The 27,055-nt window shown below is 39.0% G+C and overlaps 3 protein-coding genes across 4 annotated transcripts in view; 1 reads left to right on the forward strand and 2 right to left on the reverse strand.

Annotated features, from left to right (window-relative positions):
- Nucleotides 1-11,079, reverse strand: part of pkhd1l1.1 (PKHD1 like 1, tandem duplicate 1) — a 44,624-nt gene extending 33,545 nt beyond the window's left edge. The window contains exons 1-25 of the mRNA XM_026156364.1: nt 11,031-11,079; nt 9,840-9,972; nt 9,536-9,670; nt 9,358-9,435; nt 8,935-9,079; nt 8,260-8,353; nt 8,107-8,164; nt 7,935-8,028; nt 7,683-7,736; nt 7,512-7,585; nt 7,368-7,410; nt 7,177-7,247; nt 6,981-7,091; nt 5,619-5,711; nt 3,492-3,757; nt 3,317-3,408; nt 3,053-3,212; nt 2,170-2,305; nt 1,907-2,050; nt 1,630-1,784; nt 1,309-1,419; nt 1,018-1,167; nt 810-934; nt 546-709; nt 163-332 (exon numbers count right to left, since the gene is read on the reverse strand). Of these exons, the coding sequence (XP_026012149.1) occupies nt 163-332; nt 546-709; nt 810-934; nt 1,018-1,167; nt 1,309-1,419; nt 1,630-1,784; nt 1,907-2,050; nt 2,170-2,305; nt 3,053-3,212; nt 3,317-3,408; nt 3,492-3,757; nt 5,619-5,711; nt 6,981-7,091; nt 7,177-7,247; nt 7,368-7,410; nt 7,512-7,585; nt 7,683-7,736; nt 7,935-8,028; nt 8,107-8,164; nt 8,260-8,353; nt 8,935-9,079; nt 9,358-9,435; nt 9,536-9,590 (2,643 nt within the window). The 5' untranslated portion in view covers nt 9,591-9,670; nt 9,840-9,972; nt 11,031-11,079. The remainder of the gene's footprint in view (nt 1-162; nt 333-545; nt 710-809; nt 935-1,017; nt 1,168-1,308; nt 1,420-1,629; nt 1,785-1,906; nt 2,051-2,169; nt 2,306-3,052; nt 3,213-3,316; nt 3,409-3,491; nt 3,758-5,618; nt 5,712-6,980; nt 7,092-7,176; nt 7,248-7,367; nt 7,411-7,511; nt 7,586-7,682; nt 7,737-7,934; nt 8,029-8,106; nt 8,165-8,259; nt 8,354-8,934; nt 9,080-9,357; nt 9,436-9,535; nt 9,671-9,839; nt 9,973-11,030) is intronic.
- A 2,733-nt stretch (nt 11,080-13,812) lies between these two features.
- LOC113014458 (transcription and mRNA export factor ENY2-2) lies at nt 13,813-15,761 on the reverse strand. 2 transcript variants are annotated; one of them, XM_026156006.1, is made up of 5 exons: nt 15,700-15,761; nt 15,164-15,238; nt 14,990-15,060; nt 14,821-14,895; nt 13,813-14,098 (listed from the first exon to the last, which is right to left on the reverse strand). In XM_026156006.1, exons 2-5 carry the CDS (start codon nt 15,229-15,231, stop codon nt 14,022-14,024), a joined length of 291 nt encoding a protein of 96 aa, XP_026011791.1. In that variant the 5' UTR covers nt 15,232-15,238; nt 15,700-15,761; the 3' UTR covers nt 13,813-14,021. The 2 variants fall into 2 exon arrangements, with proteins under 2 accessions (XP_026011791.1, XP_026011790.1); XM_026156005.1 differs by lacking the exon at nt 15,700-15,761 and adding an exon at nt 15,342-15,427.
- The window catches only part of nudcd1 (NudC domain containing 1), a 56,470-nt gene continuing 45,176 nt past the window's right edge, over nt 15,762-27,055 (forward strand). Inside the window, exons 1-5 of the mRNA XM_026156004.1 lie at nt 15,762-15,880; nt 17,006-17,160; nt 20,368-20,553; nt 23,783-23,966; nt 26,192-26,380. Coding sequence (XP_026011789.1) covers nt 15,766-15,880; nt 17,006-17,160; nt 20,368-20,553; nt 23,783-23,966; nt 26,192-26,380 — 829 coding nt within the window. The 5' untranslated portion in view covers nt 15,762-15,765. The remainder of the gene's footprint in view (nt 15,881-17,005; nt 17,161-20,367; nt 20,554-23,782; nt 23,967-26,191; nt 26,381-27,055) is intronic.

Genomic DNA, 27,055 nt, shown 5'->3' on the forward strand with positions numbered 1-27,055 from the left:
TGCTAAACCTAAGCTTCTAGTCTTCTAGTCTAGTCTGCTGACTTTTAACAACGAAGCCAACCTGAACTGAACCGACGTTACATTTGTGATTTCCAGAAATCTAATGACTTCTTATTCAATATTTCTATTTTACACATCTAAATTAACACATCTAAATCCTACCTGCAGGAAGCCAACGCCTAGCAGTGGAAAATCAAATGCACAGTCTAGAGGTGTGGCTTTGATCTCATAGCTGATCCGTGAAGCAGATGATGCATGTTTGCTGACGGAGATCAACTTGAAGGACCGACCAGAATCCTCAAAAGGAGCGGGCCTCCTCTTGTTAGGAACAGCTGTGCAATAAAAAATGAGGAAAATTAAGTTTATCAATATTTAATTAGGGAGAAAACAAGTGTTTAAGACTCCCTGTACAGGCATCAAAGTTATACATTTAAAGGTATTCTGCAAAACGGTAGGATAGAAATATGTAACAACATAAAGCAGAATATTAAGATATTTGAACACTGTCTGTACAATTAAACAATAAGTACTATCCAACTCTGTACCATTTTCATCAATTGCAGTGGCCATCTTTCCAATATGAACGACATCTATGTAGAAATCTTCACCAGAAGTATCCTTGTACAGGTAGAACTCCAGCAGACTGTATCTGCTCCCAATGTATTGTGTCTGCAGAGATCTTTGCAGATTCATGCATTTGTAACTCCATCTGTGAAGAAAATATCTTATTTACACGCTGCACCGATATGTAATTAGTATCTTTGCACATTTTGGATAAATCAAAAGCACTTTTAGGACTTAGCACTGACTTGGAGCCCTTGTTGAAGATAGTGTTGATCTTTGTTGTGAGTGTTAGCGTTTTGCCTTTGCTGTCCTGGTAAGTGAACCTCATTCCAACTTCATCTTTCAACATTCCCTTGTATGCAAAGCAAAGCTGGAAGAAAATTAAATGAATATTTGTGAAAAAGGTAGCTACACAATGCCATTAACAATAAATACATAAATGATTGATTTTACCATTGGGTGCTTGTCCAATGAAACCGGTCCATATGTATCTCCAGACTCTGTTGTGTAGCTGTCCTTGAAAAGGATCTCGGCGTTCTTCAGCGACCACCGGCCACAGAATCCAGAGTGATCTACAGGCGTCCCTTCGTTTGCAATATTGAACTGATGAATGGAAAAAAGCAGAAAACTGAGAATCCACAATCAAATTCTCTAAAAATTTAAGAAATCATTTCTCACAGTTTTCTGTTTCAGACTTACAGACATTTCTTTTCTGTTTTAGTATTTTTATTTGTCCCCACAAACCTGCGAATTGTCATTTTCAAAGTCTTTGAAGTATTTCACATCAGTGCCTTCAAAACTCAAGATCTCCCCCGGACACTCTGCTTTCATCAGGTCTTCCAGAGCCGACTGAACCTGTTCACACAAGCTGGGCATTAGTTACCTCAAGACATCACACCTTTAACAAAACTGTAAAAATTCAGTTTTTGCAGGATCTTTGATAGTTATTTTCAGCAACAATCTTCATCCTAATCAGTCTGTGAATAATATGACAAGAAAAAAAAAAAAAGCTAAACTTGAGACGGTCACTGGACTCTTTTTTTTTTTTTTTTTTACAATACAGACCTCAGATTTGGATGCATTGAAGGGGATGGGCTTTGTAGGGATTCCTCCCCAGAGCAGAGTGAAGGTTTTCATGTTGCCCCTCCCCTTGGTAACCTCAGCAACAGTGATGTTGGTGTCCGAACCAAAAACCTCAAAGTGAAGAGGTTCAAAGTCACCTACAAGCCAAGAGAGAAAAATGCACAAATTTAACACCCAACAGAAAGTCAGTTGCAAAGCTCAACACAAGCTTACTCTTTTTAATTATTTTATGCATCCGCCTCACTTTGGTTCTTCATACCTCTGTCAGAATTGAAAGTGACTATAAAGTGAGACCCTTCGCTGCTTTGTTGTTTGGTGACCATGACTGTGTCGGGTTTGATGGACCACAGGCCGTTCAAGGCTGTTTCTACCTCAGCTGCTGAAGCGCTGACTGCGATCGGTGCTAAACGAGGCAAAGATGAAGAAACAACGTGTATTTTGGGGTTCCATCAAATTGGACCAAGATATGCAAGTTTTTTTGTGGCTACCAAATCCAAGTTTACTCAGTGTTTTTCACATTACCAGTCATGGCACGTCCATAGCCGAGGCTGAAGAAGGCGCTACTACAGAGTGCGTCAGAACAGCTGCTGCTCACAGTCACGTTCTGGACTTCCTTGACTCCAGCCACATTGGCGGGCCACATGTCAAAGGTAACCACCTGGTTAACAGTGAAAATGTGCAGAAATGAGGCACAAAGCTATGAAAAACATCATTCCATCCATTTTCTTCAGCTTATCCAATTCAAGATCAGAGGTGTTCCCATGCACTTTGCAACTTTTGCAAAACAGGAGCAAACCTAGCCTAGCTCTGTCCAACAGAGGGGGATATAGTAACACTATTTAATGCTCAAACCTGTAGCATGTTACTGTATCTCATCTTTCTATTTTTTTTATTTCTAAGCTAACTAACCAAACATGCTCCTGTTTATGAAAGAGTATATTTACCCAAACGTCCGAATACATCTTTTGGAGGACTTGCAGATATTTTTGGATGAGTTGTACATTCACAGCATTTCTGCCATTAGAGGTCTTCCAGGCAAATAAAATACCAAAACATATAGTTTGAAGACATTTTGAAGCATTCTGAGTGGTCTTCATCACACCCATGAAAATATATTGGACTCAGCAGAACTTTATTATATTTAGCTGTGTGAATATATTGGTCATTTGATTTATTTCTAATAAAATAGCTGGAAGTAGCTTAGACTAGGCTTCCATTAGACAACTATTGATATAGCTAGAACAACAAATAATGAGCAACCTTCACTGTCACCTGTAACTTTAAAGCATTACAAACAGTGTTGCAACGTCATACCTACAGTACATTACTATATACACTAGTCTGATATCAGGCTTAGGTAAGGGCGTATGACACCTCTGAAAGGTGTAGCTACCACGTGCTGTACCTGCTCCTCATCAAACACGTCGTAATCAGCACCAATGTCCTGGACTTCATTGACAGCATCATCCGTCTGGTCTTCTGTGTAGGAACTCTCCCCTTGGAACAATCCCAAGTTTATGGTAGCTGCACCGCCATATTCCTGTTGAAGAATTTCCATGTAATACCTAAAACAAAACATTTATAGTTATTTTAGGTATGCCTATAAAATCTTTGGCATACTTTGGATGAATGATTTGGGGTAAATAAAGCTGCAGGCTGCCAGGCTTACGGTTTGTCTTTCTCCAAGGCCAGTACTTGTGACTTTTGTGACGCCAGTTGTGTGTAGTCAATGACATAATATGGCTGATATGCAACTTTAACCTGAAGTAAAGGATTTAGGAAATTATTATCACTTAAGAACAGTAAACTGTACTGTGATTTGAAAAAAATAAATCTTGTCACACCTTATTTTCAGGGCGGCTCGAGTTGCTGAGATAGAGATCACATCGATCATCACAGTTCAAGTATATCGTGTAGTTGCCGGTGGCAGGAGGGACAAAGAAGCCTGTAAATCGTGTGGTGAAGTAATCCATTTCTCTGGGGAAGACGTAGGGCATGGAGTCGATCCACTGAGACCAGTAGCCAGTTGTGTTCTTGTTGTAGCTCCAAATATTGCTGAGAGAAGAGGGCCGCGAGTTGTTCCACACCTCCATTTTCAAGCCTCTTCCGCCTTCACATAAAAAGTAAAAATGAGGTATGCAAAAACAGTTAGTCACTTAATCAAGGAAAGAAAATGAAATGCCAAAGAGATGGCATATTAGCATAATAATCTATAATAAAAGCAATCAATAGACTAATATCAGCAACAATGTTAATGTATTTCAGGGCCACACTGCTTTTGTCCCTGAGCTAAATACTAAAATCAGTCAAGATGAACAACAGTAAGATAAAAGGCTTACAAGTGTGAGAAAAGCTACAAACGAAGTAAATAATGAAAAACATGAACTCATTTCAAATACTGAAAAGTCAACAGAGTGTTACAAAATAAAATCCCAGTGGCGACAGATGAAAACCAGACTGGCCTGAATCAGACAAACACGGAAAACGCAAAGCAAATAAAAACAGAAAAGGCAAGCATGCAGCGAGCCGGTACGGCTGCCTTTTGACCCCGTTTTAACACAAAGGACAGGTGAGTTATTTTTTATCATCAGATCTCACCAATCTCTGGTGAAAGGATTTTTTTTTTTTGGACAACAGTATCTCCTCATAGCCCAGATCTGATTAATCTGTCAAGAGCATTTTTTTGAAATACATATTTGGTAAATGCAGAAGCTGGTAATCCATTTAAATAAGTTTTGTGCATCTTGAAGCAAATTTTACAGCAAAGGAACAATAAATAACAAGTCGTTAAAGATTAAGATGGTATATGGGTCATAACAGATCACCCGAATTCCTAACCGACCCCCTCAGACTCAACATGGACTTTGTACAAATAACTTTAATACAATATTTAACCTTCATTCTATGAATATTTAAGTGAAGTACACAGCTGTGGATCAGGATCTGGTCTTCACTGATAGAACTTGGAGACCTTTCATATGCTACAATGTGTTTGTGTCAGCCACCTCTTCGATACGGTGATGTCACCACCAGAGCTTTCAGTTTTGGGACTTTCAAGTTGTATTTATTATTAAATATTTTTATGTTTGGTTATTAGTTGTCTTACTGTGTAGATTTTCATCTTGATGTTATTCCTTGGCCTCAGTTTTGAGTGTTTACTTCCAGCTTCTGTTATTTTAATTTATTCCCTCAGTGTTTCATCCTCCTGTGTCTCTTCTGCTACAGAAAGTTATTTTATGTTTCTGTATTTCCCCATTTAGTTATGGCTTTCACTATTTGTTTACTAGTTACTTGTCATTTATGTCTTATATTTGGTTTCCTCTTGTTTAATCACCTGAATTACTTGGATATGTGTGTTTTCACAGCTCTGTCTTCTTTCCCGAATTAGCCCTTTGTGCAAACATAGCATGGATTTGTTATTCTTCTCTCACTTTTTGTAGTTTCTATTGCTTCCTATCCACCAGTAAAGGGTGTGCTTTATATTTAAGCCTGCCTGTACAGTCAGTTTTTAGGTCTGTTTGTGTATGCTGAAATATGACAAAGATAAAACATCCAGGGAACCAATGTGTATTTAAAGAAAAGTTAAAGGTGATTATGTTCCTGATAGAAACAGTGGTAGAAATTGAAAAACATTAAAAGGCATGTGTGTGTTTTTTTCCATTCACGTCATCGTGACTGAGAACTTTTCTGTGATGCACGATTAAAGTGATTGTTTGTGCTGGAATGATTATCTCATTCCAGCACACAGCACATCAAAGTCATAGTCTTGATAAAAGGTGACAAGAACAAGATGAAATCTCTAAGACAGCAGATTTGTTGACAAATAGATACTTTAAATTCTTCCACTCTTCAAGTTGTCCACAGATTCCCATGTGTTACTTAGATAATTACACGGTATGACAGCGGCAGGATGGATCAAAACAAGTGCCGGTTAAAAGACAAACACATCAGAGGAGACGGCACGTTCTCACCCGGGTAGACTGCTGCGTTCTTGTTCATCTGGCGTTCTGCAGTCTTGCATGTGATTCTGTCATCGTCCACACTCTGGACTTCACAAGGCAGGCCTGTGGAAAAATATCAAACGTCAGCGGCTAAAGGTACATTTTAGCTCACATCAACTTTACACACACATGCAGAAAAAAACAGCAGAGCTGAATAAAGCATGTTTTCATGTGGGGGGTTTATTTACCTAACATGTAGAATTTTGAAACATTTTACAACCACTCGACGGTGGTAGAAAGCACAATTAATACAAAGTATTGTATGTAAGTACATCAATGAGTATCAAGGTACTTCAATGACATTTAAGTCCATGTAACCGCCACCTATAATCCAGCTTTAACTTTAAAAGTCTACCTTTAAAACAAAAACACAATAATATAATCTATTATAAAATTCACGTGTGTTGTAGGTTTTCTTTACTTATTTTTCAGCTGGTTTAATATATTTTTTATTTCTTCCCGTTAGTCATTTTGTAACTTATTTAAAAATAAATATAAATCTAATTTATTACGATGTATGAATATATTTTTCTGCAAATATGTTTTTTTTCCATCACCACTTAGATTTTATTTCTTTGTTTCTTTCTACCATCATACATTTGTACAATTTTCTAACTGGTAATGTTTTGTAGCTGACAATTCAATGGCTATTTCTGCATTTAACATCTTTAAAATCATCTATAACTTCAAATATGCAAATATATAAATACTTAGAGAATAAATTACTGTTTGGTTTCATATTTTCTAACTGTAAAGCTCATAAAAAAAATTATTCGTCTCCACATTACACTCTCCAGTCTGTTACTGATCATTTGTGTGTCACATCACAGCTGACATACATTTCCAATGCATTGCAAACACCTGAATTTAGTGATCTGTATCGTTATCTTTGTGGAGAGGAATGCCTTTAAATGGTGATTCCATATCTGTTGTCTACATATTGGGTCTTACAGTTCAGTTACAGTCTCACATCTATTATTATTGCATATGTACCATAACTGAAAGTCAGCAGCATACTACATGACTCACAAAGCCCTTGGAAAAGCAGCATTTTTGTCATGGTGTGCTGTGCTTCTGTGCTTTGGAAAGTTATTTCCTCTGCTGTCTGACAAGTCAGTGGTTTTGTTTTCAACGCATGCTGACATGCTGCTGTGTTGACAAGGATAATCACCTTTGCGTGCCTTGTAGTTTGAACAACACATAGAAATTTGTTTAGTGGAAACGCGTGTATCATTCATCCATTCATACTGAACACTTTGTGCTGAAAACAAGTTGACACGGCTGTTGCTGGTTAGTGTTTTTATGCGTTTCTGTTCCGATGGTGACGATTACCTCCAACGAGAACGCGTGCTGGTTGATCAGTTTCGTCAAAAAAACGACCCTGAACGGTCAACAGAGTTCCACCCATGATGCTACCCTCTGAAGGAAAGACCCCTGTCACCTCTAAGAAAAAGACAAAAACGAGGAATAAATACTAAATGTAAGAACTGAATCATCGTGAACAACAAATATCTGCTCTCCTAAGTACCTGCAAAGGTCTGAAACATGGACAGCTTGCCCAAAGCTGAAACCCTGTAGAGCTTCTTCACTGCCTGACTCCTACAGATTATAAAGAAAAAAGAATGGCTTCTTCTCAGCACAATTTTCAGTTTATCATCTGCAACAGCTAAAAATGTTCAGAAGCCACAAATTTTACATTAAACAATTGAAGTGTTTTACCTCCCAAAGTCTGCATCAAGAATGTAACTCAGGTTTTGATGACCTGTTGGATACACAATATATTACTAAAGGGTTGTTTGGAAAACTTGAAAGTGACATATATTAAGAAGAGCTGTAATTTCAGTGTGAAGAAAGCCAGCCTACCAACAAACGTCCCCGTCATTTTGCAGCTCATGTATCCCATTTGTGAAGATTGAGAAACCAGTTGGAGGTTATACCTTAAGATATATTGTGCAAAAAATGAAATAACTTTTCTTTTCTTTTATAGTGCTCTGAATATATTCAATGTAGAAAGCACGCAGGTGAACAACTTACCGTTCATCTGAGTTGGGTTTAAGCAGATCACAAGGCATTCCTCCCATGTAGGATCTGCAATAAAAAGAAGATTACAGAGGTGTACAAATAAAGTTTAAGAAAACTGATGGATGAGGCTGGATCTGTTACAGAATATTAACAGATTATCTTCAAATCGTGACCTTTTTTCATTTTATAAAATTGCTTTTTGCTGCTTTGGTAAGATTAATTGGTTTACAGAAATACAATTTCAGTTATTTTAACATTTTCTACCTCAGAAATCTGGCGTTGATTCCATTTGAGCTCAAGTCTGTGTTGCTTCCATATACATCGGTAAAGATACGTCCATACACGGTCACCAATGTGCCTGCCATGTCATTAGAGTGGGTTTAACAAAAGTTCAAAGTGAACTCAGTAAAATAACTGAATGCAGCACACACGTTACCTGGAGGACCACTGACTGGACTCAGAGATTCAATAGTAGGCGTGCGATACCAAACAGTCTGAAAAGAGTTAAAGTAAAGGTGATAAAAAAACCAATGACCACAACAAATCCAAAACACAGATAAATGAAAGTATGTGTTGCACACAGACTTACTGTAAAGATGCAGAGCGAACTATAACGGCACATGCTGTTGTCTGGAACACCATCCACGCTGACATGGATTTCATAATAATCATATGGCATGGGTCTGTGAGAGACAAAGAAATGATTTTAGATGGCAATGACATGCAGGAAGTAGCTTTAAAAAAGAGCCATCATTATAATATTCAGTATATTGAACATCAACAGCCAGTTGATATAGATTCTATACAATTACACATACATACATTATGTATACAGTACAAAGTTTTGGTAAAAATGAGCCAATATGCCAAAATTAACCAGAATTAAACAACAGCTATTATAGCTAAGTTATCTAGAAAGTTAATTAATCTTTTATTCACAAGGACGACTAGGGGCGCTCAGAGGGGAATTTATTTTAGGCAAAGTGTTTTATTTCCTGTCTCCCTTCCCTCACCCCCAACCACTTGCAGCAGATGACTGCGCCTCCCCTGAGCCTGGCTTTGCCGTAGGTTTCTTCCTGTTAAAATGGAGTTTTTTATCCTGCTGTTGCCAAGTATTTGCTCATAGCTTTTCGTCCGATTGTTGGGTTTTTTTCTGTATTATTGTAGGGTCTTTAAGTGACAATATAAAGTGCCTGTGAAATAATTAAGTAACTTGTGAAATAAGTAAATACAGACGTGCTGCTAAAGTATGCCTGGACTGTACCTGGTGTAGCACATAATCTGGTTGCGGTGTGTGGAGTCTCTCTCCACATCACAGGGGACTGACAGGGTGTTTGACACCAGGGTCACACGGTTTCCAAACATGTCGTCTACTGGATTCAGCTGGAACTGCCGCTCCTGTGCAAAACCTGGAAGGGAAAAAAGGGGGCAACAAAATCTCAGAAGGTAATTGTTTTTGAGGCTTAGAGTCACATCTTTCAGCATCATCCCACCAGGCCAGCAGGCACAAGGACTCTCAGGACAGTTACAACTGCATTAACAAATCTTCTTCAGCTGCATCTTTTAGCTACAGAATAGCTTAAAATTGACTTATATCTAAGAATCCATCATAACTTGTTTTACAAAGTAAAATAATGCCCACACTACTTTTTAAATTTACTTCTAAACCTCATTACGGATCTCCTACCATCTCCTTGAATGGTGAGTCGTGTGGCTCCATTGACGCTTCCTATGCGTGGGGACACGGAGGTTATGCGCTGAGCATCTGCAAAATTGAATTAAAACCGCATGAGAAATCTTTTTTCCTCGAGTGTGAACAGCGAGCTAAAACAACTGAGTTTAGAATAGAAGTTGACTTAACTTACCGCAGCAACACCAAAGAGCGAAGAGGAGAGCTGCGGCCTTCCACTTGACCTCCATCCTGAAGAGCTCCCAGGTTACTTTGCTGCCTCACCTGCGCCCCTCTCTCGACCGATTGTGAATCACGTGACACAAAAGTACTATTTATAACAAAAATATCATTGAAATTTATTGACAGCCATAGAATAAATATATGTGGTAAAATGTACAATTATTAAAACAAATATTATTTAAAAAATTGTATTTTCCATTTTCCAGTGTGACATTTAAGTGAACAAAACTCACCTGCTGTGAGAAAATTTTGTTTACCTGTTGATTGGGAAACTGTCAGTTCAGGGACGCGCACTACCTTTTTATAACGTGCTCAGGGTCCCGCCCCTCACCTGAAACTGGGAGGAGACTGGAAGAAGTTTTTGCTGCATTTATCAGATTTTCAAGATGTCTGCATTTAAAAACAAAAGCGAAAGTGAGTCAAAAACCGTGATAAATAATGGCTCCATGAACACGGGACGTAATTAGCGATGAACATGTGGAGGAAGAAGTGGAGCTATAAAAAGCTAAAGTATGCAAAGTTATACACGTTTTGCATTTGTTCAGTCCTTCAGTAAATATGGTCTTTGTGTAGCCTTTGACTTTTTCACACCGTTTCATGACCGTTGGATTAAATTTGCATTAAAGTGCAATCATTCTCCACTTGCACAATGTGCTCTTGAAGTGGTCTTCATGTTATTCTGTTATTGTCATGTTATTCCACGTTTCATTTATAAAACATATCGTACAGTAGTGCTTCGCATTTCAGTCTTTGAGTGTTTGCAAAACTGTCTGTGATCATAACAATGATAAATAAAACTCCTTATGATGCTTGCAACCTTATATTAATTGTAGATTTCCTATTCAACTAATTTGTGCCTTGAACCATAAAAAGAAAACAGATCTAAAACTGGCAAACAGTAAATAATAATAATAATAATAATAATAATAATAATAATAATAATGTCAAACATAGTTCACTGACAGATTACAGACCAGTCTCTTGGTGGCCCGTTTTCCTTTAGACTATGTCTATTTAAAAAATCCAAACAATGCATAGAAAGATTGCTTAAATTCACCAAAGTGGGTGTAATATTCATAAATATGAAATAATTCGAAGGGTGTCCTCATGACTTTACAGATGGAATCACGAATGCCAAACCGCTGTTTACCTTCAGAAGCCTGACATCATAGAAATATTTCAGCATGATAATCATCCAAAGCACATTGTCAAAAATCACACGAGTGTTTCAAGAACAAAAAGACAAAAGTTGTTTTAACTATTTCACCTGACTTGAATCCAACAAAACACCTTCAAGGTATTTAAAAGAAATGTAAAGTAACAAACCCCTTCCAGGAAAGAGATTGTTATCAAAATGTCTTTGAGCAATGACATGACGTTGTTCTTCAACACAGGTACTCTCCATGTACTTATAATAAGCAAACCCCCACCTCACCCACTCTGATCACCTTTCTGTTACGCTTGAGCCTGCTTACAAACCATTCTGGAAGTGCAGCAGACCAGTGAGAAAACAGACCAGGATCTGGCAGCCTCAGGACAGCCTCGGCACTAAAGACTGCTTTAGGAACACCGAATGGGGGGTGTTCAAGACAGCAGCCTCGCAGGGAGACCAGATAAACATAGAGCACGCAGAGGCAGTAAACAGCTACATTGCTAAGAGGATGTCACTGTAGTTAAGGCCTTCACTGCACGTGGCAACCAGAGACCCTGGTGGAGCATGAGACTGCTCTACCTGTGGCCAGGTCTGCGAGAGACACCTCTGCGAGACAGGAAACACCAGATGAACATGGCAGGGAGTACAGGCACTGATGAATTGCAAGGGGTCAATAAAGATGATGCTTCTCTTCCGGACAGGTTCAATAACTTCTTTGCATGCTTCCAGGCATCAAACCGAACATACAGAGGGAAAGTGGGTTCTCCTCCATTATCTACAGGGCCAGCTGTTATTATAAGTGCAGCAGATACCAGAGGACCCTAGCCAGGGTCAACCCACGGAAAGCTGCAGGTCCAGATAACATCCCAGGACATGTGCTCAGGGACTGCACTGGTGAGCTGACACATGTCCTAAATGATATTTTTAACGTCTCCCTCAGTCACGCCACCACACCGAGATGCTTCAAAATATCCACCATAGTGCCAATAGCAGAGAAACCAGTTTTATCTTGTCTAAATGGCTACAGTTCCGTCGCATTGACGCCAACTGTGATGAAGTGTTTTGAACAGCTTATCAAACCACACATCACAGCCACCCTTCCTGCATCAATTGACCTGCTCCAGTTTGCTTATCATCCTAACCACTCCACAGAGGATGCATTAACCACCACCTTGCACTCAGACATCCCCCATCTGGACCTATGCCATACTCCTATATATTGATTTTAGCTCAGTGTTTAACACCACCATTCCACAGAGACTACTAGAGAAACTCCACTTACTGGGGCTGAACACCACACATGTCTTGGGAGAAACATCTCCAAACCCACCATGCTGAGCGCTGGATCTCCTCAAGGATGTGTTCTCAGGCCACTGTTGTTCATGCTGTTAACACATGACTGTGTATCCAGATATGAGGGGAACCTAGTTATTAAGTATGAAGATGATATCACAGTGGTGGGACTGATTTGCAGAAATGATGAATCAATGTACAGGAAAGAAGTTGAACGTCTTGTGGGCTGGTGTAGAGTGAATAATCTGGAAGATACGGATCCAGCACGCTCCTCTCAGTATCAGCGACTGCCCAGTGGAGAGAGTAGAAGACATCAGGTTCTTAGGTGTTCAGATCTCGAAGCACCTGAGCTGGGACAAGAGCATCTCAGTGATCAGAAAATGGGCCCAGCAGGGACTGGGTGAAACAAGCCTCTGTCCCCTCCAGCATCCTCAGGACTTTTTGACAGAGGCATGTTCTGACATACGGTACATGTATATCAGCGTGGTATTCCAACTGCAGTATGTCAGACAAAACAGCACTGCAGAGGATAGTTAGAGCAGCTCAGAAGGCCCTTGGAGTTTCCCTCCCCTCTGTCCAAGAGCTTTTCGAGAGCCACAGCAGGAGCAGTGCACTGAAAATGGTGAATGACTCCTCACACTCCCTCAATTCTTTGAACTGTTGCCATCAGGCAAACGGTTATAGCTGTTGGAGGAAGCCTCCAACAGCTTCCTCCCACAAGCTGTTAGAATGCTGAACTGTTGATTTGGTTATGTACAGTACTATACCCAGAAGTCTTTAGAATTAGTTTTAATTAGTTATCTTTCTTACTCAGTTCTTTATTTATATAGTTATCTTTTTTTTTCTTTTAAAGAGACTATTTTACAGTGATGCATCTGGGATGCATGTGTGTCTGATTGTGCAGAGTGGGGTGTTTCCATGATGTTTGTGTGTGTGTGCGTGTGTTCTAATATTTTTAAGACCCTGAACAAACACCCTTTCATTTTGCCTGCACTACGGCGGTATGAACAGCAAATTGAGAATTTAACATTTAACAAGCTAAATGAGGCCTGTAGAGTCTGAGCTGTAGCTCATATATCAAAGTTTCTCTAAGCATTACTCCTTGGGGAAAATTTGCTGGGATGTCCTCTCATAGTAACGCTATGACGTATTTTCCACTTGTGACTGACTAATCTTTCTCAGCGTAGAATGATGAGCTTCAAAATGTTTAGAAATATCCTTTACAAACTTCCAAGACTGTTGGAACAAGTGCTTCTTCGAGATCATTGCTGATGTCCTTCCACCATGGCACTGCATTAACACACACCTGAAAGCTCCAGAGCAGGGAACGGCCAAAACTTCTACTTTTATAGAGGTGCTCACACTTGCTGATGATCAGCTATTCAAGTGCATTTGATTAGCAGCTGCTTAGCCTCTTAATTCCTATGGAGGCAGTAATGATGTACTTTTTTTCACACTCTTTTTGTATTTTTTGTGTAGCAAGTTATGTTTTGTTATTTATCTGAGATAATATTTATCTAATTTCAAGATGTGTTTAAGACCAGATCATTTTTTATTAACTCCTGATCCATAAAACCTACTGCCAATCAACATTATTATTTCTGGGGTGTATTTTCTCAACAACTGTAAATAAATAACATTTCAAAGTTTATGATGAAATTATAAGTTTTTGTTTTTTCGACATGGGCAACAGATTGAGGACCGGTCGAGGGTGTCCACTGCCTTTTGCACTAAGACTTAATTTGTCTGCACTTTTGGGTTTTGATCAACCAGACAGGTAGCAATTACAACAAGAATGACCAAAATAGGCATGACTTTATTTTTCTTCTCCAAAACTGCAGCATAAACTAAAAATCAATATGAAAACACACAATAAAAAATAAAATTAGCACTAAAATGAACACAATAAACAACAGTTTGGATTTCACTCGTGGATCAACTGTGAGTAAAAACAAACAAACAAACAAACAAAAAAAAAAGGGAAGTGTGTCATTCACAAGGTTGCATGTTGAGCTAAAAAAGCTCTGATTCTCTGGAGGAGTTCTTTCTTCACACTGTCTGGTACAAGTGCTGCAGAGGAAAGAGATGAAGAGAGGTAAGTCAGAACACAAAATAGAAACTTACATACTCACACAACACGATACTTTTATTGTCAGAAGTTGTCATCCTGTCAGCTGTTTCTAATATTTTTTCTATGTATGTTATAGTGTTGGCCTGGTAGATAAAATATGACTTTTAAGAGGCACCAGCTCCCTCTAAAACTTCCTACGAAGCTCAGAAACATTTCCAGAAATCACCATGCCATGCACGAATAATGGTTAATATCCAATATGCACAAATAATGGAAAATGATCCAGAAACACTGCCATCTTCTCTAGGCTAAAGCTCATTTAAAATGACTGAGGCATCTTCAAATGGGCAGTCAATGTCCAAAGACAAACTCTGAAAGACCTTCAGAAAGTCTGAAGAACTACTACTGAAGACCAGTTCAAAACAGTTTAGAGAAAATACAGCGTCTGGCTCTTTGGAAGAAAAATATAAAGGAGTGAGGGGTGGTTCAAGACTGTATATCAGGGAAACCTGAAATTGTAAGAGCTGTAATCAATAAGTAGTGCTGACCTACAACATTAGCAGTTTGTTAGTTAGCATGCACAAAGATGTATTAAAGATTATGTGCAGTGCTAAATAAATAAATTGACATGTACATCTAAACCAACGATGCAAATGAGTATGCTCATCACTTCTAACAGTCTTCCTCCCCCTGCTGTTGCGTTTGAACATCTGTACTGTACCTCTGCCTTTTGGTGTGACCTCTGTGACCAGGTCCTCCACTGTGACATGCTCCAGGCCCTTTTCTCTGATCACATCTGGCTCAAACGGGAGGTAATGACTTTAGTGACTTTTGTTTTTATAGCACCACGACAGCATCACCGGACACAAACATAAGAACAAGTCAAATACCTTTGCAGTGTGCTTTCAGCTGATCCTTCCACCCACACTCCACCAGCTTCGCTCTGAGCAACTCTTTCAACCTGCGGCCACACATTTAATTCACATTATGTGGCTTAATCTGTGCAATTCAAAACCACGCCAAACCATCCAGCATCAAATCACTGCAGCGAAAGACTCGCTTACCGCTCCCGTTCCCCCATCTCTATCAGCTTCTGATTTATTGCAGCCCTCATCTGGGAATCTTTGCTCATGATCCGCCTGAAATTAAACACACACACCGACACAGTCAGCTCGGAAGAAAGAGAGTAATAAAAACATATATTATAATGTCTAATTTAGCTCCCTATCAGGTAGCCGCTACCGTTATCGAGAAGGATCAGCTGGGGAACATAAGGTCCCTTTACGCAACTGAACCGTCTAAAAACGTTCAACGCTTAAAAGTTCCGGCTTTGGAGCGGTTAATCTTTCAACGTCAACCTGAATAACCAATGATAGTCTCATTAGTGTTCAAAATACCTGTTTAATAACAACAAATATAATACAATACATTTAAACTGAAAACACTACATTAAAACAGTTACTTAAGCATTTCAAGAGAAATTAGCTCAGGACTCAACTTCCCCTGCGCCCTGGGAGGTATTGTCCGCCGTAAAATAGCTCCGTGTGAGAAAACAATGACGAAAACACAGGAAATGTGTATCACGCTGGCTACACCTCACCCTCCTCCTCTTGCTGCATACAGGCTGTCATCAACTTGTCAATAAGCCAGTCTCATTGAAAAAGACATGACTGCGTCTAACTACTCATTAAAGGTCAACAGAGACCTGCTGGACCCAAACTTTGAGAGTTACAGGTTATCCTTGGACGCCATACCGACGTACAACATAGAGCTGGATGCTGGTGAGAAAAACTTAATGCAGTGCAGTTAGCAAGTGTGCTAGCCTAGCCCTGATAAAGGTCCAGTATAACTTCTGTCCAGTATAACATTAAATAGGAATAGCAATGTAAGTTATTTGACATTATCTCAGACATTTTATTAGCTGCCACTACGTGACGACGTCAGCTGTTGATGCTACATAATATTTTGGCAGCTGTATCTGTAGCTCAGTGGCTCAGAATGAGATCTTAAGGCCCACCACTGTAACCTAATGAGCTTTCACATGATCACTAAGAAAAATCTGAACAATAGCATTGTTTAAACCACTGAAAATTAACAGATTAACGCTGAAGTGACTAATTACTACAGTTTGAACTGCATACACATACATAACTCATTTATATTGCCAGGACAAGTCAAGTGCACCAATTTTAAATAACTTAAAAACAATCATAGGGAGCTTGCACCTACTTTACGTTATAAGGTTAGTTTTGTAATACGTGTTTTAACTTCAAGATCTTAACTCAAGTTTGAACAATACTAAATTGGTGGGGCTGCTGATCCAGAAATGTACTTTAGTGATTAAAACGATATTTTGCATAATCATATACCAAAGCTTGCTAATTCCTTTTAATCGAAACAGGCCAGCTGAGCTCACCTGAGTTGCATCCAGGTGTTTTCTACTACGTCTCTTATCCAGATTATAAAACAGCTAGTGTGGGCCAAAAATCAAGAATCTATGAAGTGTGTGCCTAACAGGAGAATTCATTATAACATTGGTTTGGATACAGTCTTACTTATATAAAAAGGTGCTTACACTTTGCACAGACATCCACTCACAGTAGATGCAGGTATGCATATTACAAGGTGATTAATGTGCTTTAAAAAAAAACAACAATACTTTATTTAGTGGGAATAATTCAGACAAATAGTAGCTGTAAAAATAGTTAATTGCAGTTTTTTTGTCACCAATAGTTCATCTTAGAGTAAAATGTTGAAATATTAAGATATGTTAAGACATATGTAACACTTTCCACAAAGCAACTGTAGGAAAGGCAGAAGGTTAACCTGCTTTTTAAGTAAAAACATAAATAACAGAAATTTGATTACTGCCATATTTAATCTTTTCTTTTTCATATCTGCCGCAGCCGTGGAGGAGGTCAAGCTGAAGGATACTCAGTACACCCTGGAACACATGCGTGCCTTTGGCATGTATAATTACCTGCATTTAGACCCCTGGTATGAGGACAGTGTTTACTTTGTGGACTGCAAAGGACGGGTCCTTAATCTCACCGTTACGCTGGTGAGTTTGCAAATCCTCTTGTTTTTTGGCCTATTTATGATTGTTGCCCCTCCATTGACGTCTAAGGTGTATTCACAACTGCACTATTTTTACGTGATGCTGCTCATTGTTCCACACATGAACATGGTAAGTGTGCTCAGTTTGCTTGGAGTTTTTCCTACGCAAAAAGAAACCAAACAAACAAAAACACAAGTATGTAATGTCATCGTGGCTCAAGAGTTGGGAGTTCGCCTGTAATCGGAAGGTTGCCGGTTTGAGCCCCGGCTTGGACAGTCTCGGTCGTTTTGTCCTTGGGCAAGACACTTCACCCGTTGCCTACTGGTGGTGGTCAGAGGGCCCGGTGGCGCCAGTGTCCGGCAGCCTCGCCTCTGTCAGTGCGCCCCAGGGTGGCTGTGGCTACAATGTAGCTTGCCATCACCAGTGTGTGTGAATGGGTGGATGACTGGATGTGTAAAAGGTCTAGTAAAGTGCTATACAAATACAGGCACCTTGAAAACAAACAAACATATAAACATTAATGTTTACGCTCTGTTCGCATCATTTGGTTGGTTTGTTTGTGGCGTTCCAAACACGTGTTGCCCTCAGGTTGACAAAACTTTACAACACTCATGGTTGAAAGGGCCTTTCTTCTGTCTCTTCCGTACTTTTTAAATGTACGTTTATTGGTTTTTATAATTACAGATACTGATATATTGGTAAATAGCTAATACATAATATATCAGCCCTGACAGCGTATTAATCAGGGTCTACTTAGGAGTTCCCTAAGCAGAGGAGAAACTGGCAGAAAGAAGAAGCTTTGCCACTTTTTTTTCATCCTGGTGATTAAATAAAGTCTTTGCGCTTTGCATAATAAGGTTAATTTATCTTTTTAGGCGTTAGAGGAATAAAATTTAATGTAACACTTAAGACAAACTGAGTAGTTAAAGCATTACACTGTGTGGTTAATTACAGCTGACTAATGGTAGTTAACTTGCCAGCATAATAACAGTTTGGTTTGGCAGCTGTAGAAAAAACGAGCCACAGGTCAATCATGTGCATACATTAGTGCCATTAGTATGTGCTCCAAATTCAGAATAACAGTGAGGTAATTAAAGCTGCTGGTTACATGTTTCATGGGTAAAGATTCTAGTCAGTATTCTGTTACATCTTATAATAAACCCAGCATTGACAAAGTCATCATAGCTAAAGTGTTTCGGAGCTGGAAAAATGCAAGTTGGGTCTACTCGACCGTCATCAGCAGAGCAACACGCTGATAGCTTTCACAGCCTCATGCTGTGAAGCAGTTTATTTTATTTTTCACATCGTAGAGCATTCACAGACATGATGAGCTCCCATGTATTATAACAGTAAATCGTAGAAGCTGAAGAATTTTATTTATTATAATAATTTAGATCAAGGATTAAATTTACCATCATGACAAATGGATTTAACCTGAAATCTAACTCTCACCATGTGAATTTATGTAATCGAGAGTTTTCCTAAATCACTTCTAAGTTTGGAGTCTTTGCAAATGATTTTAGGCAAATTTAGGTCTTTGTTTTATAGTATTGTTTTATGTTTCCATTATATAATGTTTCATATTATGGACCTGATGTTGTGATGGTGTATTCAGTGAAGGATTTTTATGCGCCTGATGTGCCAGTAGGTGGTGACCAAACACTTGAGCATCAGCAGGTTGTGGGAAGAGAAAGGATGTCTGTGAAACACAAGAGTTTTAAAAGTTATGTTAAATTATATAACATTATTTCTAACCTCTTTTTATTCTTGGTCAAGATGCAAAATAATAAATGTCAGAATAAACGTGGCTCTTAGTATTTAGTGTGAACCACAACTTTCTGTGCAGTCTTTTGTCTGTCGTATGAATCACCCGAGCACATAAAGTTTGGATGAGCCCTTGTAGGTCTCCAGTTAATCACAGGAGCGATTATATAATTGACTCAAGGTTCTGATTGGTATTGTTACCCCGTACCAAGATGTTGAGATGAGGAGCAAAATCGTTCTCATGACCTTTTCCACCGAGCCTTCTTTTATGTCTTAGTCATCATTGACCATAATTAGACATAATTGGTGTCTCACTGGAGTTTTTTTCTTTGATGATCATCACACTGTAATCCTGCGAGACAGTGTTTCTGGTTTTCAGTGGCACCATTAAATGAAATTTATGGAAAAGTGTTGCTCAAATTCTAATTACAGTGATCACATGATAATTATCATCCTTCAGCCTTTTGTGCTCGGTTGCTCGGCACATTGCACATAGACGTTTCACACTCCGTTTCAGGGCATTAACGGCACGGATGCTGGAGAAAGTGATACCAAAGGTGTAGCGATATAATGTGCCGTGCCACGCTCCATGGCAACAACGGGGTAGCTTCTCCACAGTCCTTTTGAAAAACTCTGTCTTCACGCAATTTGTGATGCTCATGTGGTGGCATATCTATCTATTACTAATAAGGCTTTCAGATTGTTGAATCACATGAGTGGCCACATGACAGCTGCTAACTGTATCTGTCCCTGATGGGTACATGTTTTCTCTTACTCATTGTACCATTCTTTAGATTATAAGACTTTAGACAGTAAGAAATTAATGCAAAATCATTTGGACTTTATGTCTTCGACCCAGATGCTTATTGTAAAACTCTTATGGGATGGAAGCAGCAACCTTTTTCATCTTCTGGAGTTGAGCCGCCTATTCAATGTCTTGAGTCTTTGTGATTCATGACTGGACTTCTTATTGTTTGATTGGATGTTAGCTGTAAGAGTGCATGCATCACATATTTCCCAGTATCCTACAATATTTTCTAATGCTAAACTGAAGTGGTGACAAAATCAGTTTTGCCATGTTGTTCTCCATCTAGAGCACTGAAATGAGCTTACTTGAAATCCGGTCTTTATTCCATTCATCCATCCATCCCTCCTCCCCTTAACAGTCAAGCAGTACAGTAATTGGTGTTAACATATTATAAATGTATTTTTTTAGTGTTAACTGGACAGAACATGCACTTTGAGATATTAAAATAGGCATTTTTCTGTTGTTTCTGAAATTTGATGCACTGACTTAATCAAGTAATCAAATACACAATGACTTTGTTTCATTCTCATACACCAGCACACTGAGATTTCCTCTGCAGATAGGAATGAATCTAAATGGCCTAATCTTTTTTTATGAATGCAGTACTGGCTTACGGGTCTGTTGTGTTCTGAATTCAGGACACCGCCCTGGGGAAGCCGAGAGAGGTCTACCGTGTAGACGTCGAGTCCAGCCAGTGTGAGGATCGTCTTTGCGCCTCCCTCAGCCTGACCTCGGCGACCTGGGCAGCTCTGTCGGATGGTAGCGGTCGACTGTACCTCCTCCGCACAGGCAAGAGGGGAGACAGCTCCCATATGAAGTGGGAAGTAAGTATGGACGTGGTGTTTACTGCTGTAAGTGACGCACAGACGTGTTTGAAATATTTTTTGCCGCTGAAGTGAAGGTAAAAAGACACAAACCTGAATTCCCTCTGTGTACTATTGTAATACCGGTGCTGCTTTTTCTTCTGCTTTCTTGGCTTAGCACAATTAATTATTAGCATTTGCAACTGACAGTTGTTAAGTCAGTTAGTCACTAGCTCATTGGCGTGTTCACAGCTGTCATAAATTAGGTCAAAACTGGGCAAAATTGGAGGTGTTTTGAATGTCCAAATGTCTCTGATGATGTAATTTTGAGTCACTAAATATCTTTGTCAGTACTGCACAAGAGAAGCTGGGTTAGTAGTCAGTCAAAAGATAATTAGACATTAATTATTGGGCATAACTTGACCTGTTCATGGGCTCTAATGTACCTGTGGTCCTAGTGAGACACTTCTGCTGGTGACGGTAATAAACTATATATGAGAAATGGACGTAGCTTCTTGGTCTAAAAGGAAAGCCAACTTGGTCAGCAGATGGTGGCCTTTCAAAAAGGATTGCAATTAAATAAAGTATTAGTTGAAATACTGCTTGATTAAATGTGTTATTCTTAGCTTTGTCAGAATAAACTGGAATACAGTATACCCAAGCAACCGAAGGAAAGAAACCCTAATTTGGTAAGCTTAGCCATCCTTCGCAAACTAATCTGACACTGTGTATGTTTGCAACATTATGGTGACTCTTAAATACTGATTTGAGGACTGTGATTAATAGTTTCATGCACTATGAAACTATATGTTTGCAAGAGTGGACTTCAGTGGGAAGCGAAAGGATTTGGGTGAAAATCAGAGCGAGATGGGCAAGTCGGAGAGTATTCAGACATGGTCACACTTTGTAAGGCTCCATCTTTTCACTCGATTTGTTCATAATAGAAATGTCTTTTTTTGTGAGCATGGCAGATGGTGCTCTAAAAATTTCACATTCAGTAAGTAGTAACTCAAAGGCCAAAAAGGACAGCCTTGGGCTCCATGACGAACAGACACCTGGGATAATATTTAAATGAAAAAAAATCCTCCTTTGGCCAGAGTGACATTTGAAAAACCAAGTCAAAACTGTAACAGTACATAACAGCTTTATAATGGTGGATCAGCTACACTGATGTTATTGAACCGCTTTGAAAAATTCTGCATCCATTGTGAACATACTCTGTTATCTCTTTATGGGCTCTACATCCAGGACCACTGAAAAATACAGGTAGATGTACTTTGAGAGCAGATTTTAAAGGGTCAGTACTCTTTAAAGTTAAAATATTTACATTTATCACATTTCATTAAACTGAATATCCAAGTTAAGAAGTTTATTAATAAGATAATAGCCAATAATTGTATTTTTTTGATTATGGAATGTCTAATTATTCCCCAGAGGATATTGTCGGAGCAATTCAAGCGTTCTGTGTTTAAAAAGCTTGGTCGGGCTTTGGAAATTGAAATTGTAGTTGTAAGGAAGCAAGTCTTTGTGCGCTTTATGCTGAATTCAGTGGGGAATGGTTACAAATGAGAGTTCCCTCTCTGAACAGGGACACTTGATGCATTTGTGAAGGCAAAGTTCAAGACTGGAATTTATAATGAAGATTTAAACCCTCGAGTTACCGACGTCCAGAGTTCTATTTTTAAGATTCAGCACTTAGGGACACCAGCCAAAGCACGCTGCATCACTCAGTCTATGTTAGTGTGTGTGTGTTTCATGTGTACAATAATAAAGTGTCTCATAAGCCAGATATTTATGCATTCAATTTGGGCTTCTTGGGATCGCATCATCTTCTTCAACCAGACAGCTGAAGACCCTGATTTAGAAATACTAGCTTGAATTAGCATTTTATTGGAAGAATAAAGAGAAATGTCTCAGTTTTCGAGTGCAGAGTAGACCATTTAAAGCCATTTAGCAACACTTGATGCTCCATTAAAACATCTCACAGCTATATTCATGTGCCTATAGCTACTAATATGTATAACTATTTACGTTTTATCATTTCTTCCATTTTAAAAGATAATGCAAGGATAAATCTCTGCTTGGTCAATTCATTCAAAAGCTATTCTAGTCTTATTTTTAGTAGACAATACAGCTCTGCTTAGACTGTGTCACATTTCCAGCTGCATTTTAACTTGTTTCAAATGATTAACAAGAATTGCGAAGAAGATTTAAATGTACATGGCAAATATTCAGACTGTCTGGGACAGCAATTGATTATATAAAGCAGAGGTAACAGAGGCTTGAGCTGAATAACGAAATAAATCTCAATGAAAGCAGGGTGGCAGATTAAATAGTTTGTTCACTTGTAGCTGCACGACTGATTTCTTTAACTTGCAGTCCAGTGGTTGCTGGCTGTCACTAGATGAAATTGGTTGTAAAGACCTCTACAACTCCAAATGTCATTGGGATTGCTTTGATTGCTAACAGACTGCTTTGATCGCCTGTGGTTCGAAGGTGATTTGATGTTTTGACAAACAACTTGGTATCTTCCATTAAATTATGGGCGACTGTGGCAGTCTACTAGCAATCAGAGCTATCATGAGAAGGTTTTTGGTGCAGCACCCTATAATCTCTTAGCCACCAATTTCACATAATGACTGCCAGCAACCTTCAGCAACCACTCGCCAATCATCTGGGATTGGTGGTCTTGAAGATTGTGTGACTGACTAAAGACTAACCTTGAACAATGATCACAAACTTTAGATCATCTGTGCTGCCGTTCGTATGGTATACTTACAAGGCAGTGTAGGAGCTTCAAATTGATGCCATAGGTGTGTTTACTAAAAATCCACGACAAGTTTGAATTTCAATTACCTAGATCTCAAAGTCAAGGTCAGAGGTCAAGTTTTCTGAATAAATGCAATAACTTGAGCAGGAAGACCCCTAGGATTTTGGTCCCATAGGTGTATCTACTAAAAACCTTGTACGAGCTTGAATTCCTTTAACTTTGACCTCAAGCTCATAGGTCGGAGTTAAAGTTACCTGAAATTCTTGTGAATACGATAACTTGAGAACAACTTGATGTAGGATTTTGAGGCTTTGTGTTGGTAGCACTACAGATCATTTACTTTAAATCACTCGTTTTATCTTAGCATATCTGTACATGAGGATCTTTACATTTGCAAAATTCTGGTGACAGTTTTTTCTCCCATACTGGCAGCAGTACCCTGTTAGATTCCTAAAAATCATCTTGTTACTGTGCCTGCAGCCACTGTTCAATGAAGACCTGGGGGAACCTTTCACCATCCTCCACAGCGTCTCACACGTCCAGGCTGGCGTTCACAGCATGGAGGTTCTGCTGCTCCGTGTCCAGAAAGACCCGGAGGAAACCAAAGGAAGTGGATACTCAGTGTCTCTCGAGTGGATCACAGTCGCCAACACTGCAGGACAAGGTGGGTGGTGCGATGATTGACTGAGTATGATAATCGAGCATGAAGTAAGATAAGACCAGTGTGTCATAAATGATTAGTATATCAGTTTCAAGCCTGTGATTTAATTTTAATTTCCTTGCCTCCTTTTTTTCTGTTAACAGTGTTTCAGTAGAAAACTGAAACCCTTCTTAATTAAACCGTAATAGCGTATTAGTCATGTTCTTCCTTTAATGGACTTTAAATATTATGTCCCAGATGAGATTAGTGCACTCTGAAGCAAACATTGGCAAGAAAGATTTTCATTAAAGTCCTCGGTGCTTGCCGAGAAAGAATACCACCGTGACTGATGAGTCAAATATTGTGTAGAAAAAAAACGACAGCCTTTCGAGAGTCCCTTCTTCATTTTGTTGGATTTAAAGATGCATCCCTTTGATATTTGCTTAATATTTTACTAATGCTAATCAAGGCTATTTGGTCTGGGCTAGGAACATGGCCAAATGGGGACTTGGAGTGGCACCAGCCCCTCAAACATATGACTGGTGGCCACCTTTTGTGAAGTGTCACTTTTCATGTAATAAAACAGTCGTTCCCAAAGTGAAGAGTGTTGCTGTCCACTTAAAACCAGAAAATCCCACGGTGCCCACCCAAGCTTAACTCTTCCCTCTAATCAGTATACAAGAGAAACTGATGGATTTCCGTGAAAATTTAAAAAAAAAACATAAACCCCATACACTGTTGGCTATTAAATTGCTAATGCTACCCAGTCATTTGCAAAGTGTTAAGGCCAATGTGTGACTGACCTGCCACCGGGACACAAACATCAATACAAGAGCATTGAGAGTAATATCACAAACTAACCACCTCCTATTACCACTTTTTAATTCATTTTAGATACATAAATACATTTATATAAATATGTAACTTTACGTACTTGTGTGTAGTTCCCAGGTGAATTTCTTTTGTTACAGCGGTCCACTTGCAGTACCCTCACGGCCCACCAGGTGGCCACGTCCCACACTTTGGGAATCACTGTAATAAAACATGTGTAAGGGCACAAAATCATATCATCAAACTCATGCCCAGGTTTTTCTGAGCCAAACTTTTAACGCTGTCTTTATGATTTATAAATAAGAGATTATAAAACTGTTTATTGATACCTCATTTTTGATGTTTTAGCATTTCCCCTCTCATCTTAAACTAATTTTAGGCTAAAATATAATAGTGCTAAATGCATAGTTTAAAACATTGCTTATTTTGTAGAAATGTAAAAGATTCATGAATTAAAATCAAGAGGTAATACTGATAAAGCCTTCTCACTATGACAGTTACTTTATTAACATATATATGCATATATTAATAAAAATGCCACCAGATGTAAATATTAAAATACTAAAGTGAGTATATGTTTTTCATTTATTACTTATTCATGATTTCTTCACTGAGTGATAATCTGTGCTGCTCACATTCACAAACCCAAGCCTGGAAGCTGCCCAGTAGAATCACTGGAGCAGTAGAAGGGTCTTACTGAAGGGCAGTGTGGCGGATGATGTTAATGTAGAATAGCCAGGAGCTGCTTTTTCACTTTTCACACAGATTTATTTTTCCTGTTGGCTTAGCAAATGGTCTGCCTTCTTGTCACAAGGTCTCCTTTTTATATTCTGCAGATAAACAGCTGCAGGTTCCAGCTTTTTGAATCTGAAGCTCAGTCAGTTGTCCATGAAAGAGAGATTTCAATTTAGTCATTCAAACTGGTAATTTTGAGATGATATAGAATAAACGCTACTTTTGAAATGAACTTTTAACTTAAAAAATATAAGTATAAACTTACAGACTGATCATAAAGCTTACACTTAAAAGTTTCAACACATCCTTGTATCCTCGCACCAAGATGCAGTTACTGAGTAAATGGGGAAAAAAATGCATTATCCTTAAGATGACATCATTATCCATTAAAACAAATCACCAATAGGGAAAGGAACCATGATACAGTTGCTTTGCTTGACTATCAGGTTGCAGGCACATTCTTTATCTTTTGAAAAGCTAATACCTTGCACAAAATACCTACAGAAGTAAACAATCCCCTCTAATATAAGTGGCTTGAGCACGCTCTGTAATGACTGCTGGGAGTTCTGTACATGCAGTGCTTCTTGACATGAGATGTTTTTCTACTCCTCCTGGTCTCCGTCTGAGTTTAGAAAAGATTACTTTACACAGGGATCACTGTGTCCTTTGATTTCCACACGCAGGTCAGGAGAAAAAGTATGAGGTGAAGAAGAGGAGGGTCCTCAGGGGGAAGTCGGTGCCTCACTATGCAGCGTTGGAGCCCAAAGGGAAGGGACTGATGCTGGCATCAGAGAAGCCATTCGTTTTTACACATGTGGATGGTAGACCTGTGGAACAGCCCGAGCCAGAGCCCATGGAGGTGGAGAAGACAGGTGGGTAAAAGGTGCCGCTGGGAAGTCTGCCAGCGAGCAGCTTGAGTAATGTTACTCAGCGCCTGCTGTTATAACATTAAATGCACAAGTAGTAGCCTTTGTTTCAGGCTCTAAGGGTGCTTATTTAACCCCTGTAATGTCCTCGGGATTTCCATACACCTGTTGCCCTACATCCTGGCAAAAATGACCCCAGGACAACACAAGGGTTATTAAAATCAAGTAAAGTAGCTTTGACTGTCATTTCAACAATATCATAGCAATAATCATCTTTGTTGCAAGTATGTGTACACACACAAGGAATTAGGCCCTTTTTTCTCCATTGTTTTCAATGTACTTAACACAACAGACTAATAAATATGGATGGATACCACAAAAACAGTATATACATGGGAACTTCACAGTTGTACATGTATGCACAACAAAGACTATATACAGCAGCTTTAGTTTAGCAGCAGGTATACTGGATGTTTTAGTAAAGGCAATATATGAGTGATATAAGTGTTCATCAGAGCGACGGCCTGTGGAAAAAGAATCCAATCGAGGTTTATTATATAGGTAACATACAGATAATACAGTACATCTTGAAATTAAAAAACATTCCTCCAGGAGCACACGATGCGATATATAAGGCAATATATAATTAAAATATAATACAGAGTACAAATACTTAGTGGA

This window comes from Astatotilapia calliptera, chromosome 22 (genome assembly GCF_900246225.1).
Source record: "Astatotilapia calliptera chromosome 22, fAstCal1.2, whole genome shotgun sequence".
NCBI lineage: Eukaryota > Metazoa > Chordata > Actinopteri > Cichliformes > Cichlidae > Astatotilapia > Astatotilapia calliptera.